General features: G+C 41.7%; 1 protein-coding gene across 1 annotated transcript in view; it reads right to left on the reverse strand.

Annotated features, from left to right (window-relative positions):
* The window catches only part of LOC127618946 (uncharacterized), a 647,429-nt gene extending 633,573 nt beyond the window's left edge, over positions 1 to 13,856 (reverse strand). The window contains 2 exon segments of the mRNA XM_052091648.1: positions 10,649 to 10,771; positions 13,623 to 13,856. Of these exon segments, the coding sequence (XP_051947608.1) occupies positions 10,649 to 10,771; positions 13,623 to 13,814 (315 nt within the window). The 5' untranslated portion in view covers positions 13,815 to 13,856.
* Positions 13,857 to 19,251: the final 5,395 nt, after the last annotated feature.

Genomic DNA, 19,251 nt, shown 5'->3' on the forward strand with positions numbered 1-19,251 from the left:
GTGAATGGCTCGTACTCCATCCTAAGTGGTCGTTGGTTCTTTAATGGATAAACTCAGTGTGCCGGTCTCACCCACGATGGTGGAAATGCATAAACAGCCCAATACAATAAAGCTATGCAATCTAATGTTATTGTAAATTGGTAATGTCTCATCAGTGTCATGACTGCTATGTTGCTAAGAACTGCACCCAAGAATTTCTTTTTTTGTTTTTTTTTTTTTACATTTGTTTATTGATTTTTTTCAGTGACATAACAAAATCAAGAGGTAACAATTCGGGAGTCAAAACAGTGTCAAGTACAATTAACAAGAAAGGAGAAAAAATAAATAAATAAACAGAACCAAAAAAAAAAAACCACAAACAAAATGGTCACCCACTGCTAAATAAAAGCCCAATATGTTCGCTTACAGAGAGATAAAGAAAAAAACATCCCAGCATGCTACAAATTCACACAAGAAAGAACTCACAATTAGAAGACAATCAGGGTGGCTACTCTGGAACAGCCGTAAAAATCAATCCCTCAACATGTGCAAAGAATGGACCCCAAGTTTTATTCAACTTTGCAAGTGAACCATGTTTCGAGCACCTAACTTTCTCCAACTTCACGAACTGAAGGATGTCCCTGATCCAAGACGAGTGAGAAGGCGGCGCAGGAGACTTCCACCTCAATAAAATCAAACGTCTAGCCAATAAGGAGATAAAGGCTACAAAGTCAGCTTTATATTTAGGAAGCTGCAAAGTAGGAGGTAAAACCCCAAACAAAGCGGTACATGCTGTTGGATCAAAATGAACCCCTGTACAAACAGAAATAGAATTAAATATCTGTTTCCAAAAATTATGTAGTGAAGGGCAAGACCAAAACATATGGGCATGGGTAGCTTGAGCCTGACGACATCTAATGCACATGGGATCGACATCATTATAGATTTTGGAAAGCCTAACTCGAGTGAGATGGGTACGATGTAGAATTTTGCACTGGGTCAGACCATGTCTAGCACAAATTGAAGAGGAGTGAACCCGACGCAAAATGGCATCCCACAGCTCCTCCGAGATCCCCTCCCCTAGATCCTCCTCCCATTGGATTTTAATTTTATGCTGCGGGGTAAGCTGCAAAGAATAGATAAGATTGTATAAACATGAAATAGCACCCTTAAGGGTAGGCAATGGGGTTAAAAAGGAGTCAATTAGAGAGGCCTCTGGGAGATTTGGGAAGTTGGGGCTAAGATTGCGAATGAAACTTCGAACTTGAAGATATCTAAAAAACTGCTGCCTAGGCAAATGGAATTTCTCGGAGAGATGCTGGAAGGATGCAAATGTACCGGCAATATACAAGTCCCTAAATGCCTTGATGCCGTAGTCAGACCACAACGAAAAAGCCCCATCAATTAAGGAAGGGTGAAAAACAGGGTTAGCTGATAAAGGTGCTAGGAAAGAGAAGGTCTGTAGACCAAAATAGCATCGAAATTGCTTCCAAATTTTAAAAGTGGATTTAACTAAGATATTATTGCAAAAAAGGGAGGGAGAAAAGCTAAGAGGAGCGTGAATGAGAGCAGTCAACGAAGCAGGTTTAACAGAAAACATCTCCATACTCGGCCATGTAGGAGAAACTGGTGCCCCCTCCAGAGAAATCCAAAGCTGAATTACTCGATGGAAGCCCAGTAATAAAACCTCAAGTTAGGAAGGGCCAAGCCCCCATGGTCTTAGGTCTCTGCAACAGCTCCTTTCGCAAACGAGGGAAATTCCTGTTCCAGATAAACTCAGTGATTGATTTGTCTAATTTGTGAAAAAAAAAGACTGAGGGAGAAAGATGGGTATACACTGGAAGAGAGAAGACAATTTGGGAAGGATATTCATCTTAACCGAATTGACCCTGGCCACAAGGGAAAGAGGCAACAGTGACCACCGTTGAAAGTCCATCCGTATCTGATCTAACAAGGGGGCAAAATTATAACCAAACAAATCTTCAAATCGGTCACAAATCCGGATACCAAGGTATTTAAAGCCAAATGGAACAATTTTGAATGGGAAACCCTGAGCAGCATTCTGGGCACCTTGATTTAAAGGAAACAGCTCACTCTTATCCAAATTTAGTTTATAGCCTGAAATCTGACCAAATGAACTAAGGATGTCAAGAGAAGCTGGAACTGAGATAGAGAGATTGGACACATATAGTAATAAATCATCGGCATAGAAGGAGACCTTCTGTTCAAGACCATATCTTGTAATTCCAGTGACGCGTGGCTCTAAACTAAGCGCAATAGCCAGAGGTTCAATAGCAATAGCAAATAAAGGGGACTCAGAGGACAGCCCTGATGAGTGGAGCGGTGCAAATGGAAATACTCTGAATGGGTGTCATTAGTTCTGACTGAAGCCACAGGGGATGAATATAGCAACTTAATCCAAGAAATGAACTCCTGGCCAAAACCAAATTTCTCCAAAGCATAGAAAAGGTAGTTCTACTCCACTCTGTCAAAAGCCTTCTCCGCGTCTAATGAGATTACGGCTTCCGGCCCCATTGACGTAGAAGGATTATAAACAACACTGAGAAGTTGTCTGAGATTAAAGAACTCATGTCTGTTCTGGACAAAACCTGTCTGATCAGGATAGATTATTAAAGGCAAAACAGATTCCAGTCACATAGCTAATAATTTGGACAGAAGTTTTACATCTACAGATAAAAGACTAATTGGACAATAACTTGAGCAGGACAGAGGGTCCTTATTCTTTTTTAAGAGTAATGATATGGAGGCCTGATTTAGAGTCTGAGGTAATTTAGAAAGAGTAAGAGATTCATTGAACATTTCTATCAAAACTGGTGCTAATTTGTCAAAAAAGGTCTTGTAAAACTCTGTCGGAAAACCATCCGGGCCTGGACATTTTCCAGACTGCATAGAAAATGTTGCCCGTTTAAGGTCATCTATGGTGATTGGCCCCTCTAACTGCTCAGCAATATCCGCATCTACCTTAACCAACTCCAGTGAGTCAAAAAAACTATCCAGGGCAGACAGATCAGACCCAACCTCAGAAGTATATAAAGAAGAGTAAAACTGTTTAAACTGATCATTAATTTTTTTTAGGATCGGTAGTGACGCCAGAAGGAGTATTAATTTGTGAAATCTGCTGAGAAGAGGAAGCCTGTCGAAGCTGATGGGCCAAAAGTTTGGTCGCCTTATCCCCAGATTCATAATAACAACATTTAGCCTTAAATAAGAGCTCCTCAACCTCTTTAGTAGAAAGAACATCAAACTCAGCCTGAAGAGAGAGACGATCCTTATATATGATAGGGGATGGGGAGGAAGCATAGATATTATCAAGCTGGGAGATTCGTAACCTCAATTCCTTTAATTTTTTTTCCCTTTGTTTATTATCATAGCTGCTGTATGAAATAATTTCACCTCTAATGTATGCTTTCAAAGTCTCCCAAAGAAGGGAGGCCGAGATCCCTGGAGTACTGTTGGTAGTAAGAAAAAAGTCAATTTGATTAGAAACAAACTTAACAAAATCCTCATTAGATAGCAGGTGCGTATTGAGATGCCAGGGGGGGCACGTACGTTCCCGCTCCTGTATGAATAACTCCAGTGTGGTTGGGGCATGATCTGATATTAGAATAGTATCATAAGAGCAAGATTGAACAGAATGGAGAAAGTGGTTGTCCAGGAGAAAATAATCAATACGAGAAAAGGAGTGATGTACATGAGAGAAAAAAAGAATACATTTTACCAGACGGATTAAGAAAGCGCCATGGATCAGAGACCGAGAACTCATCCATAAAGGATAAAATGGTCTTAGAAGACTTTGAGGGCACTCCTGGTCTAGTAGAAAACCAATCTAATACCGAATGAAGCCAACAGTTGAAGTCACCCCCCATAATAAGTAGATGTGGGGACATGTCAGGTAATTTGGCGAACCATTGATGGAAAAAATTGTCATCTTCCCAGTTTGGACCATACACATTAGCCAGAATCACAGAATTACTATATAGCTGACCCGTTACAAACACAAACCTTCCGTTGGGGTCAGCTATTACATTAGAGCACACAAAAGGAACCGATTTGTGAATCAAAATTGCAACACCCCTAGATTTACAATTAAAACTAGAATGGAAAACTTGACTGAACCACCTCCCCTTTAATCTGATATGGCTGGAAGATTTTAAGTGAGTTTCTTGAAGGAAAACAATATGGGCTCCTAATTGTTGAAGATGGTGAAGAACTTTGCTACGTTTAATAGGCTGATTTACACCATTACAATTCCAGCTAACAAATTTGAGTCCCGTTCCTGATTGTCGAGGCATCCTAGACTGCTGCATGCCAGTCAAGTATTAGTGTACACTGCAGCATGGAATGTATAACAGTCACAGAAATAAATTAAAACATGGGCGACCTGACTAAACAAAACACAAAACACACAACGAGAGAAAAAGGGAGAACTCCTCACACACCCACCCACCACCCCACGAGCTGAAGCGTCTTCCCAAATACAGGGTTCCCACACTTTGGTTAACTTCAAATTCAAGGACCTTTCAAGGACTTTCCAGGTCCAATATCCTCAAATTCAATGTGGATGTGGGCACACATTTCAAGTGAGAGCAAGGTTGCATCGTGTTACCTTGTAAGATACATTGTTACAGTTTTCATATGTCAAACACAACTATGCAAAAAAGCTTTTTGTTTTGCATTATTTTGATATATTTGACAAAGATCTGATATTCTATTTGTCGTATTTCTGTTTTGCATAAAACTGAAGAATATTCGGTACATCCTATACTGTACTCTAAAATTATCTCTAACTTTTGAAATTTCATTGAAAAGAGCTTAGGCCCATGTAACCAGAAGTAAGATTAAAATACTTTTAAGTTTTGCTTTCCTCATGGGTTTATATTATATTCAACATTACATTAAATAAAACATTTGTGATAATCTGTTAATTGATAATCTCTATTAAAGAGTATGTGTAAAAAGAGAATCGCACTGGTGCCAACTTTTTTTTAAATAAAAGTTGCTGATAACTTCTGGATTTGAAATACAAATAGTGAGTAAGTGTTTGTGGTACAGCCGCGGATCAGTTGCGCATTGCAAATGCAGCATAATGTGAAAGCGCTATAGCGCGTGCTGCTCCTGTACCATACGCACGCAGTATGTGTGAAACGGGCGTGACATTTCACAGCAAGACATTTAAGTAACAGCAAAAAACAGCTAGCAGCTAACATGCAATCAACATTTCTGTCAGATGCAGGCTATGGTAGGACTTACCTGCTTTCGATTTCCGAAGTGCCGTCTTGTGTGTAGATCCAGCCGCATGACTTGAGCGCCGCTTCTCCCATGCTATCCACTTTGATTGATTTGCAACAGGCTTTGCACCTGGCTAAGTGATGGCCCTTTGGATCTCTGGCAAGCCATTCTTTATAATTTTCTTTGGTGAGCCAAATATCCTGAAATTTACATTTTCCAGGCATCACGTTTCAGCCTATTTTTGCAATGTCTTTGAGTGGGAAACGTTGAGGTACCAGCACGCGCGAACGTCATGGCAACGTACAAAACAAAGTACCTCGCGCGGGAAACACTTAACGTAAATGCGCGTAACTAACGTAAACGTCAAGCAGGCTAGTATGCAGCATAAGCCATGAAGTGTTGGCGAAATAAAAAATTAATGGACAGATTTTTTTTTCCAGAAAACTTCTTGCACAAAATAAATTCAAGCACTTTCAAGGACCTGTATCTATGTATGTTTATTTTCAAGAACTTTCCAGGGCCTTGAATTTTATTTTTCAATTTCACAAACTTTCAAGGATTTCAAGGACCCGTGGGAACCCTGCAAATAAGATGCGTGCAAATCCCACAAACTACCAAAAACATCCTAACACGCTCCGTTAACAGCACAAACCAGTAGTGCTCATGCGAGTTTGTGATAAAGCATAAAATAAATATATAAACAAACACAGTAGCAAAATATGAAAAGTGTCTCAAGTCCAAGTGACACGAACTTAAAACAGGGCAGCTTAACATCAGAAACCGGGTTAAATTAACCCCCAGTTTAACCAACAAACTGCCAGCCGCTTTCAAACTGTAGCTCCAGAAGAGACACCAGACTTTAAGTTCACCTTGACAAAGTCCAATGCAGTGGCTGGGTCCTCAAAGGTGTGTGTAACTCCACCGGGAAGAGTGATCATTAGAGTCGCGGGAAACCTCAATCCAAACTTCACTCCAGAACACGCATGTAACAGACGTTTAACGTCCGCGAATGCAGCGCGTTTCTTCACAACTGACGAAGTGTAGTCAGGAAAGAGAAACAGTTTCTTGCCTTGATGGAGAAGAGGAGCCTCGCTAGCCCGGCGTAAAATGTCATTCCTCACATGAAAAAAAGTGCACACGAATCACAAAGGGTCGGGGTGGTTTACCATCACTGGGCAATACATTCGGTTGGGCGCACACCTTCAGCCCCCTCCGGCACACCTACCAGCCGTATGTTGTTCCTCCTCGCTCTACCCTCAAAGTCCTCACATTTGTCGGCCAGCAGTTTAACCTCGGCTTTCAGCATGGAAACTGTTGAATCCAGTGAAGTTAGCAGGTCACTATGGTCAGTGCACGCACGCTGCAATTCTGTGATAGCTTGATCATGAGAGCTAAGTTTTTGTTGCATCGGTTCAATTGCGTGTCTAAGCTCCTCTCTTACCGAAGAAATGTCCGCTCAAAGCTCGCAAGACAGCGAGTCTATTTTTTCCGCAAATGTCCCCTTTCAACTGGTCTAACATAGCCCAGAGGTGATCCAAATTAGGCACACACTCGGGTTCCGTGACCACCTTCAGCGGAGACGCAGGCTCAGTCGAGGGAGAAGCCTTAGCACGGCCTGTGCGAGCAGAGTTTCCACGTGCAGCCGACATTGTCGATTGAAATTACCCCGAAACACACCAAAACTGACAAAGTACTTGTCACAAATGTACACCGGTCAAATTAGTGAAAAGAAACTGTGTTAAAAAGTTAAAATAAACACAAACTCGCGGAGCAAAAGGGAGACACGTCCTACATGCTCGGTGTCCCACGTGACCCTTCTGCACCCAAGAATTTCACCCACTGTTGCACTTGTGTATATGGTTGTGTGACAATAAAGTGATTTGATACCTTGAGTATTATTAGCAGCAATGAGCGTGGTCAAATATACTAGATGAAACCAGCTGAGAAACACTACTTTAACACACCCTCACTTAAGTCAGACCCCCTTGCCTCTTGACATTTTCTGCACTGCATGTGTGTTATGCAAGTTGTCGAGTCTGACAGGCAGTCGAGGAGGACAGGTGATGCGCATGCGCAGGTGAGATTCTCCATCCGGTCAACTTGGGACTGCATTACATCCTGCAACATGTCGACGCTCCAGGGACATATGCAAGGATCCTGTTCGTGGACTTCAGCTCGGCGTTCAACACCATCATCTCAGACATCCTCAGCACCAAACTCACCCAGCTCACTGTGCCAGCCTCTACCTGTCAGTGGATCACAAACTTCCTGACTGACAGGAATCAGCAGGTGAGACTGCAGAACATCACATCCAGCACCCGGACTATCAGCACTGGCGCCCCCAAGGGGGTGTGTGCTCTCCCCACTGCTCTTCTCCCTCTACACCAACAACTGCACCCCAGGAGACACATCTGTCAAACTCCTGTAGTTCGCTGATGATACAACGGTCATCGGCCTCATCCGGGACGGTGATGAGTCGGCCTACAGATGGGAGGTTGATCAGCTGGCTCTCTGGTGCGGTCAGAACAACCTGGAGCTTAACATGCTCAAAAATGTGGAGATGACTGTGGACTTCTGGAGGAGCCCTCCCACTCTACCCCCCATCACCATACTCAACAGCCCTGTGTCTGTTGTGTAACCCTTCAGGTTTCTGGGTTCCACTATATCCCAGGACCTGAAGTGGGAGCCCAACACTAACACCATCATCAAGAAGGCCCAACAGAGGATGTACTTCCTGCGCCAGCTTAGGAAGCGCAACCTACCCAAGGAGCTGCTGATCCACTTTTACACAGCCATCATCCTGTCTGTTCTCTGCACCTCCATCACTGTCTGGTTTGGACCCGACACCAAAAAGGACAGGAGCAGACTACAACGGACAGTCAGGACTGCAGAAAAGATAATTGGTGTCAACCTGCCCTCCATTCAGGACTTATACATTTCCAGAGTCGGGAAATGGGCAGGAAACTTCACTGCAGATCCATCTCACCCCGGACACAACCTGTTCCAGCTTCTCCCCTCTGGTAGGCGCTACAGAGCAATGTACACCAAAACCAGACAGACACAGAAACAGTTTCTTCCCACAAACCATCACTCTGATGAACCGCTGATTTCTGACTCACAGTGTGAGGAACAATTCCTGTGCAATAACCCAGTAACTCTGTCTCTAATCAGCCACCTGTTTACTGGTTACTACTTACTATATATTTACCATTCTCTATTTTAGAGCTGTTCATATTGTCATATTGTATATACTGTATACCAATCCACCTACCTCAAGTCACAACTCCTGCACAAAATACTTATACTATTTATTCCAGCATCCTTTGCACTATGCTTCATCGCACTGTGTACATGTATGTATGTATGTGTACCTGTATACATCCACCTCCGACATGTACATAATAATGATAATAATAACTTTACTCCTGCATCCTTTGCACTCTGATCACTGCACTATTTGTCAATATGTCTATATTGTTTTTGTTCATAGTGTGTATATTTGTGTTGTCTACACTGTAGCCTGTGTCTGATTTTATTTTATTATTGTGTTACTGTATTTTTGTATGAGTAAGCACATTGTGAGCAATGTACAATCCTGAGTCAAATTCCTCGTATGTGTACACATACCTGGCAATAAAGCTGATTCTGCTCATGAGAAGGGAGATTCAGTTGCTTCTCCACTCAAGTGTCTGACTACTGTTGCAAAACAGATTTGTTGGTGTCCCACCAGCTTCAAGGAGATAATGCATATCTTGAGGCCCAACACTAATTTTAGTCAATTCTAATCAAACACTAGACAACAACTCAAATTATGAATGATGGACTTTAATAATGACATCAGAAGTATGTTAACACACAGCAGGCAAGTCAATATACAGTTGAAATAATCAAAGTTTAACAAAATATTGTTTTATTTATCTAATCATCATTAAAATGGGGAAGAGGTTTTGCAGATGCAGGACACCATACTGGAACCTTATAAGAGCTGTTGGTGTGTAAGATTAGCTGCCAATAGAGCTGAACAATTAATCTTTCAAAGATCACAATCTTGATTCAAGCTCTATTTTCGGTAAGAACAGACCAAAGTGCAACTCCTTTTTTACTATAAATCTTGACATCTAAAGTCTCCCTAGCGATCATGATTTCAAGCTCAAATATAGCTGTGAGCAGCGATTGTGGGCCCAAGCCGGTGGCACCGCCACCCTGGTGCCTTTAGTTACACCAAATACAATCATTGTATTGTAATATACAACCACACTAAACCTATCCCCATCAACCATCCCAGCACTACTACGGGTATGAGAATCTACTATAGCAAACTGTCCATTTTGCTTAATAATACCACAGGTATTACCATTTAAAGTTAAAAAGCATGTATCATATTTTTCAAACATTGATTGTAAACCATCAAGCTATGTTACACATGCACCAGACAAAATAAATTATTCGTCAACCACATCTACAAATCCAGAAACAAAGTCGCCATATTCAAATTTAAATGCATTTGAAATAAAAGAGTATTGTTGAGGAAGATCTTGAATGCACAACAACTTGTCCTTCGTTGGATCAGTGATTGAACCACTTTGACGCAAACTGGTATACAAGCTGTCACCATCAGTCACAACATTATCTAAATCTTTTTTTCCCCGTGAGAACACACTACGTACACTGTGCTTTGCCACTGCAGCCAAACTAATCGCAACACACTGTTTTCCTGCCCACTGGAACTGCCTATTACCCTGATTAAATGATCCACGAATAACACTTTCTCTTTCATTCGATGTAGATGGCAGGCTTTGTTCAGTATCTTTGACTGTACATGTACGTATTTCTCCAACATCATCACTAATGTCAAAGGATGGTATATCTGATGAGATGATGTCTACATTAATACCACAAATACTAAACTTATCTGCAGACAAGCTCGTCATTAAATTATCCGCATGTGAAAAACTAAGTCTTGCCAGTTTGTGTTAAAAACAACAACTGATGTACCAATGTCAGAGCCTAAACCACATGCGTTACGGACATTACAGTCTACAACGACATAGAAATTGTGATGTTTCACAATAGTGCACATGTCTCCATTTATGGTCATTAAACAATATTCATGACTGAACAGCATCTCTTGTACTTTCTCATACAGCTCGTTCTTTGAGCCATCCAATGCCTTGCCTACTTTTACATTGCATGTTTTATTGAGAACATTATATTGCCCAGCAAAATTATGAGGAAACTGACGGTCTCCATTAGACTCAGCTTTCATGTCCTTAACTAATTTTCTTCCCTTATTATGAATGTCTTGAAGATCTGATTTCTGCCATGTACACACATTATGTATCTTGTGCTTGACTATTGAAACTACACTGCAGGCAACACCTGTAAATTCTTCATTCACTTCTGCAGACTGCAATCTTACCTCATTGCCTGCTACGATGCCAGACACATCTGGACACACGCAAACAGGGGAATTAGAGACATCAGACTTCCTATTCTTGATCAACGACTGGCGTCGCATACGAAATCTCTTCAGCTTAGGCATCTAAGGAAAAACATAAGATCACATTAAAATTACCAAAAATATAATAATGTACTTTAACACAAACATCAACATTCAAAATAATACATCATGTATTTATTATCTTTATACATTTAAATTATAAACCAGGGTTGCTTCACACTTTTTTTAAGTCAAATATAAGGCTTTTTAAGACCTGAAGGAATACAAATTAATACTGTATATAACGGGTGTGTAATATTGACTGAAAAATGATATCAAGATATTTGGAAAGTTTTGTTGATAATAATGTGTTTTTGTGCTGGTACCATGGTTTGTTTATGTCTGTTGTTGATAGCTGACTCATGAAGACATTAATATTATTCATATTCTATGCAGTGGTCAGTTCACAGCAGTGACCGAAATTATAATTTTTATTAAAGGGCAATATTTGTAACCTTAAGTAATCATGATTTATTTATTCATTTGTTAATTTATTTATTTATTATTTAACATGTGTGCATTAAAAGTACCATTGCAGCAACGAGAACGCGTCTGAGCCAAATGATGTGTTCTGGTGACTGGCAGTGTTTTTAAACCAATCAGATAAGAGTAAATCGAGAGTTAGCGATTAGCTCATCTGATTGGCTACATGAAGAAGGTGGGCCCGCCCTCCACTTCGCGCTCCCGTTGGAACGACGTCATTTCAACAACAAAAGGTAGTTTTATCAGAAAATTAATCAGAAAGAAAAACAATCGCAAAGATCGCAAAACAATAATTATAAAAGCGGCTGTTTGCTGCCATTTTTGTTGTTTTCTTAAAAATGTAAAACACAAGCATCGATGTTTTATCACAGGTTTAAAATAAAAAGTGATACATTGATCAAAATGAATTCATTTGTGTCAAAATTGCACATTAGTCACACAGGAAAAAAGCAGTTTAACGGTATTTTACAAAAGAAAGAGGACATCCTACTTATTCCGTCGCGTTTGTTTCTGTTTATTTGTAGTTATAGCAAACACAACAAACTCTAATCCAGAATTCTCTATCTTGATGTTGTTGAAAATAACTGTGAAAATGGCCTTTTGATTTAAGTCATTTTGTTTTATATTGTATGTGGTTGCACTGAATTATTTTGTTAATTTTAACTTTTAACTTTTTTTCTTGAACTATTTTTCATGTTTTGAATCAGTTGCATTATAGTCTCAATTTGTGAGTTAACAGAAATTACCTTTTAAAAAGAAATTACAAGAATACCATCCATCCATCCATCCATCGTCAACCGCTTATCCTGTGTACAGGGTCGCGGGGGGCTGGAGCCTATCCCAGCTAACATTTGGCGAAAGGCGGGGGACACCCTGGACCATGGTCGCCAGTCCATCGCAGGGCCACACATAGACAGACATACACTCACACTCACCTCCACATCCACACCTAGGGCAATTTTTTTGGAGACACCAATTAACCTAGCCTGCATGTCTTTTTTGGATGGTGGGAGGAAGCCGGAGTACCCGGAGAGAACCCACGCAGACACGGGAGAACATGCAAACTCCACACAGAAAGGCCGGGGCAACCAGGGTTTGAACCCACGACCTTCTTGCTGTGAGGCCGACAGTGCTAACCGCTGCACCACCAAAACTTGGCAAGAAATAATTTTAAAAAAAAAGAAATTTTGAAATAATTTATTTTCTGGAAATTGGGATTTTTTAAAGAGTAGAAATTATAAAGAAAGTAGCCTAATATATAAAACACTTGAAAGAGAAATGACACTCCAAAACTTTTCCTTTTTTACCTGACAATGATGGTCCTTAACTGTTGACCGACACATTTTTAATATAGCTTACTGGGGAGGAGACCTATCAGAAAACGTTTTGAGTTTCAATGTTCAGAAATAATGTAATATTACCATTGTTGTACATTTTAAAGTTCTACAATATGTAACCATAATAATACAACATTATCATATCATCTATGTGCTTAAGAGCTGGCATTAAACATGCGATTGGCCTATTGGACACTAATAACCTTGCCAGAACATTCTAATTAACTTTAGTAAGTTTAAGTAAAACTTTATATATATATTATAAACAGATGAACGAATAAATATACAGATAACAGGAAAAAGTAGCTAAATGTATGTCTACAACTATAGAGACAAAAAGTAAGGAATAAACGAAAATAAATAGCCTAGAAATTCTCAAAACCAAAACTGGAAAAATATTTTGTAAGATATAAAAATAAACGATGAACAAACGAGTAAATAAAACACTTGAAATATAAATAGGCTATCACATGATGTTGTTTTTTTCCTGACCGACAATGTCTCTTGTTAAACGATTAGGCAAGATAGTTAAATTAGATATCAGTTCAATTAATATGGAATAGTGTGTGTGACCCATTTAGATTTACATATCAAAAGATAAACAACATACTATTAGGATTCACGCAACAATTACGCATCAACGGAACACAACAGAATAAAACAACACAAACGTATTAAAGAAACAAACAGGCAGTGACGCGAAATGTTTCACTTAATTGAGCAGATCAACAAAATGAATGAAGAAAACTGGCTATTTGCTGAGTTTATGTTCATTTTTGCACGCGCAGCTTCACAGAAAGTTAATGTGACACCAGAACGCGGTATGGTGTTGATTTAAGAAAAGAACAACATATTTTGTTTTTATTGTGAGAGTAAAAATATAAAAACAAATCTTTTATTGTTTGGAATAATTTCTTAATCTGTATGGTCAGTATTTTAGTTTTTTTTTTCTGCTGTTAAAAGGGAAAACATCTTTATGATCTAACATTAAAAAGCTAACTTGTGATAACTAATGATTTAACTAATGATTGTTAAAAAAACAAAACACAAAACCACATATCGTGATAAAAGACCTTTTCGTAATTGTAGAAGTCGTAGAGATGTCTCCGAAGAATCCAGTAACAGGAACAATAGTTTAATCCCGCTTGTCTCAGGTAGCAGTAGTCTAGTCCTTGCTGTCTTACGCCAATATGTGGAATTGTGCACCAAAGGTCCTGGGACCTGGTTTTACCAATAGTATATGGACAGATACAGACCCGCAGCATCACCAGTTTCAGGACCTGAGGCTGAGTTTACGTTCTAACTCCAGCGCCAGAACCGGAAGTGAGTGGCTGAGTTTACGTTCTAACTCCAGCGCCAGAACCGGAAGTGAGGGGCGGAGCTTACGTTCTAAACCGAGTAGCGCCACCTAACGTTTTGAGCGTAGTTTGTTTTTATTAGACATGAAAGTGCATGCTTTTATTACACACGAAACGTCATACTTTATACATATGTTATAATGATACATTAAGGTGAAGTACAATAAGCATTTTAAAACATTGATCTTGTGTAATATAATTGTATATAATTATCCGTTTCATTGTATTATGAGAGTTACTTCCTGATCATGATGGTGAAAAATAATGCTTGAAACTTATGGGCATTTTATATAAAATATATTTTATTTCACAAGAACATCTACAGCATGCATTTTTCTTTATGTAAAATAAAATATGTCAAAAAAACTAAAAAAGAAAGAAAATTCAGCATCGTTTTAAAAGAAACAATAAAAATGTATACAACAAATGACCAATTCACCCCTAGGCCCATTTTATCATGACAATCCTGCAGCTCAGGTAATGAGTCACCTCTCTGAATCGTTATATGTCTCTAAAAGAGATGAAAGCACCACACAATAATCTCAACGTAAAAAAAAAAACCTCAACTATAAGGTAACATGTATATAATGTGTATATATGTATATAATTTGTTTTCAATAGAATGCACGCGCTCACCAGCCACCTATTCGGCTCGAGACTATTATTTTCCTTTTTTCATGCTCATCAGCTCATTCGACATATCTGATCAAACGGATTCTTTAATTTGTAACATTTGTAACATTCGTAACCTGTTAAACATTGCATGATAATTATAACTCGATTGTTTGTTTGTTTTTACTATTTTGAGTATTCTCCAGGTTAATTTGTGATCAACCCAAACTCCTAAATATTTAAAACAGGCAACTCTTTCAATTGGAGAACCATTAAATGTTAAATTACCTTCAAATATTTCCTAGACCGGCACATATTTTGTCTTAGAAATAGAAATTTTAAAACCCCATTTTATTGCCCAGTTCTCCACATTTTTATCAAGAATAGGATTTTTGGCCTAATATCAGAGGTCTTACTAAGAAAAATTTGTATTCTGATCCAACGTGAATTTTCTTGATTACAAAAAAAACATGATCACCTCTAGTAACGTGCATGTCAAATGGCTAGAAATAGCATTTTATCTTGGTGTAAAGCTGGCAATTTACACAAGGTTAATTTCCATTTCTTCTGCTCCAAACTTACTTCAAACCTACTTCTCTGTCTACTCGTATGAATGTAACACATCATAAGAAAGTGTTTCACCGCTGTTCAAATGCACTTTGGATCGCATTTATATGTACAATTGTTTTCCATCTGAAAGGACTAAATATTAAATGAAACAAATTACAATAAAATGCAAAGTAATCTCTTCAGTAATCAAAATACATTTTGAATGTAACTGTATTCTAATTACCAATTATTTAAACTGTAACTTTAGTGGAATACAGTTACTTATATTTTGTATTTTAAATACATAATCCTGTTACATGGTGGTTACTCACCTCAATCTGGCTGCATAGCAACCGGGCCAATTTGGTTGCTTAGGAGACCTGGCTGGAGTCTCTCAGCACACCCTGGATTTGAACTCACGATTCCAGGGGAGGAAGTCAGCATCAATACTCACTGATCTACCAAGCCCCCCTTTCTAAACCAACTTTGATAATTCATTAAAATATGTTAAATCTCTAAAAAATGATTTATTTTCGAACTCCTATTCTTTCAGAGGGAAAAGACCCTGCAGAGACTACACCTGCCCAGGCTAGAGGAGGTAAAGTGTGGCAAAATACATCACATGGGTTTTCAGGCCACATGTGGAAATTGGTGTGGTGGTAGATCCTACCTGCTGAGAGGGAGGAGTTGCTACAACACGGCAACCGGGGGGCAGCGGGGACTGCCCAAGGGAGTAGGGGTCTGCTCGCAGTACCGTACCATGGAAAAATACACACAGGGGATTAATCCACACAGGGGCCTGCCCTGTGGAGCACCTATTCTAGTACAGAGTAGTTTCAGTACCCATAGTGGGCTGGTCGGGGAATTCCTCCGCTGAATTCGTGGACTAGAGGGCTAGGGAGGAGTCATCCAGGGAGCCGAGTTAGTGAGGTCTCCTGGAGATCACGAGAGCGCACGTGATCACCTCAGTGGAGGGGAAAGGCGCTAGATGCAAGCGGTACACCCGGTAAGTTGTTTCTGCGTTATCAAGTTCTACTGGCTCAAACCTGAGGGAACACGGGATGAATCCAACTCAACCCTGAGATTGTAAAAGCTCATAAAGGTAATGGGTGTTGCCCAGCCCGCTCCTCTGCATATGTCTGCTAGGGAGGTGCCATTGGGCAGTGCCCACGAGGATGCCACACTTCTCGTCGAGTGTGCTCGAACCCGCAAGGGGGAGGGAACAGCCTGGGTGTGATAAGCCAATGCTATGGCATCAAGAACCCAGTGGGAAAGCTTCTTTTTGGAGACAGCGTTCCCTTTCCGCTGTCCACCAAAGCAGACAAAGAGCTGCTCAGAACGTCTAAAGCTCTGCGTGCGGTCCACTTAAGTACGCATGGCAAGTACTGGACACAGCAACGAAAGGGCTGAGTCTTCCTCCTCCCGGGGCAGCGATTGCAGGTTCACTACTTGGTCCCTGCAGGGGTCCCCAACCCTCTTGATGGAAGTGAGCGTGATCAGGAGGACTATCTTCAAGGAGAGGGCCTTGAGCTCAACTGATTCTAGCGGCTTGAAGGGGGGTCTCTGGAGGCCCGAGAGGACCACTGAGAGATCCTAGGAGGGGAACAGGCTTGGCTGAGGAGGGTTCAACCTCTGGGCACCTCTAAGGAACCTGATAATCAAGTCGTGCTTACCCAAGGACTTGCCGTCCACTTGCTCTTGGGAAGCGAACAGGTCTACCTGTGCTTTGCCGAACTGTTCCCAAACCAGCTGGACCGATTGGGTGAGGAGTCTCCACTCTCTGCTGAGTGTAACTTGTTGTGACAGCGCGTTCACTGCCGTGTTGAGGTTGCCTGGGATGTGAGTGGCGCTGCTGGCTCAAAAGAAGGAGATGGCGGGCGAGTTGTGACATATGATGGGAGTGCACGCCGCCTTGGCGATTTCTGTACGCTACCGTCGCGGTGCTGTCTGAATGGATCAAGATGTGCTTGCCTCGAATTAATGGGCATAGGGCAAGAAATATAGCCAGCAACTCTAGGCAGTTGATGTGCCAACGTAGCGGGAGCCCTTTCCAGGAGCCAGCATATCTGCCCGTTGCATCTGTGGTATGCCATATGCCCCAGGAGACTCTGTAAATGTTTTAGAGGAACGGCCATGCCTGGCTTGACAAAGGTGAGGCATTTCAGCACTGACTGCATGCGTTCATTGGTGAGGGACACTGGAGTCTAACTCCATGCCGAGAAAAGAGATGCTCTGAACCGGGGCGAGCTTGCTCTTTTCCCAGTTGACCTGAAGCCCTAGGTGGCTGAGGTGCCTGAGCACCTGGTCCCTGTGGGTGCATAGTAACTCTCTGGAGTGGGCCAGGATGAGCCAGTCGTCGGTATTTGAGTATGCAGATGCCCACTTCCCTTAGCGGGGCAAGGGCTGCCTCTGCGACCTTCGTGAAGACACGAGCTGACAGGGACATGCTGAAGGGGAGGACCTTGTACTGATACGCCTGGCCGTCGAATGCGAACCGTAGAAAGGGTCGGTGTCGAGGCAAGATAGATACGTGGAAGTACGTGTCCTTCAGGTCTACCGCTGCGAACCAATCTTGATGCTGGACACAAGTTAAAATGTGGCTTTGCGTGAGCATTTTGAACGGGAGTTTGTGCAGGGCCCGGTTGAAAACTTGCAAGTCCAAGATTGGTCGTAAGCCGTCGCCTTTCTTGGGAACAATGAAGTAAAGGCTGTAGAAACCCATCTTCATCTCAGCTAGAGGGACAGGCTCTATCGCGTCTTTGAGTCGAATGGCTGTGAAGGCTGTGGGGAGGACGGAGGGTTCCAATCCAATCCCACACTGAGGGCAGCCTGGGCAAGCATGTCAGTCATCTGGGCGTCAGCCTCAGACTGGGCGCACCGACCCGAGGTTGGCAGCCCATTCGAGTCTTCCACGTCAGACACTGGAACACTCTCCGATGCAGCGGTGAGCTCATCATCCAGCTCAAGGGGATAAGCAGAATGGCCATGAGGCGAGCCGCTGTCACCCCGAGCCCGGGCGGAAATCAGCGAGCGTGTCGGGGTGCGGTGGTGGATGTACCCAGCTAAACCGAGCCCGCTGTCATCCCCAAATCGCTTCCATCGCCAGCCGGGTTGTTCTAAATCCCGTGGGAAGAAGGAGCGACGCGTGGGGTGGCTGGAGTGGCGTTCTTTTAGGAAGGAAAGCAGTGACCGCAACGTTGCCATGGTAAGGTTCTCGCAGTGAGAACACAAACCATACACAAACGCTGTGACCATCAGGAGCGGAGAGATCTCTACCGCATCGGGAACTACACAGGGGCGGAAGTGCAGCTTTATAAAGACGCATCCTGAAAAGGATGTTAAACTCCGCTGTGTATTGCTCTTTTAGAGAAGTAAACTCTTTTAGTGAAAATATTCTCTTTAGAAGCGCCCAGGGGCAAAGCTGTGACTTACAGTGCACTTATTACAGGGACAATTCCCCCAGAGCAACCTGGAGTTAAGTGCCTTGCTCAAGGACACAATGGTGGTGGCCGTGGGGATCGAACCAGTGACCTTCTGATTAACAGTTATGTGCTTTAGCCCACTACGCCACCACCACTCTCACCACTCTGTTGTGCAGAGGAGAAAGCCGCTGATATGCGCTGTAGATCCAACAGCATACGCTCTGTAGAGATGAAGTGAACAGTCAGTGAATGTAGCTCGCTGATCACACAACTGCTTAGTTCCGAAGGAAAAATCCCTTATTTCCCTCCCTTTATACCCGTATGTCCGGGGGCGGGACATGCAAGTTCTGTCTGCCAATTTCTCATTGGCCTTTTCTGAAGTTCAGAGATGCAAGAGGCCCTCAAGAGAGACCCCTAGTGTTGCTTCTTCGACACAACTTCTAAGTGAGCGACAGACAGGGAACACAGTATTTCTTACTCAATGTGGTGTTGATATTTCAGTGATTGACTTTATTTACATTTGACATTACTATTTGATGAAGAAACAAAATTTAAGTAAACTATTGCAAGTACAACACTTGAAGAGTATGTCACGGTTACGGCATGCGTGATGGCTCAAACTGTTTTTCTCTCCCTCGTGTCTCACAGGTGGAGCCGCACACGTGATCAGTGTTTACATGGGAACATTGATCGGTCCTGGGGAGACGCTGATCACGGTGATGAATTACATGCCCGCTTCCACCTGCTTTCCTCTAATTGCA

The sequence above is a fragment of the Xyrauchen texanus genome, chromosome 25 (assembly GCF_025860055.1).
Source record: "Xyrauchen texanus isolate HMW12.3.18 chromosome 25, RBS_HiC_50CHRs, whole genome shotgun sequence".
In the NCBI taxonomy this organism is placed as follows: domain Eukaryota; kingdom Metazoa; phylum Chordata; class Actinopteri; order Cypriniformes; family Catostomidae; genus Xyrauchen; species Xyrauchen texanus.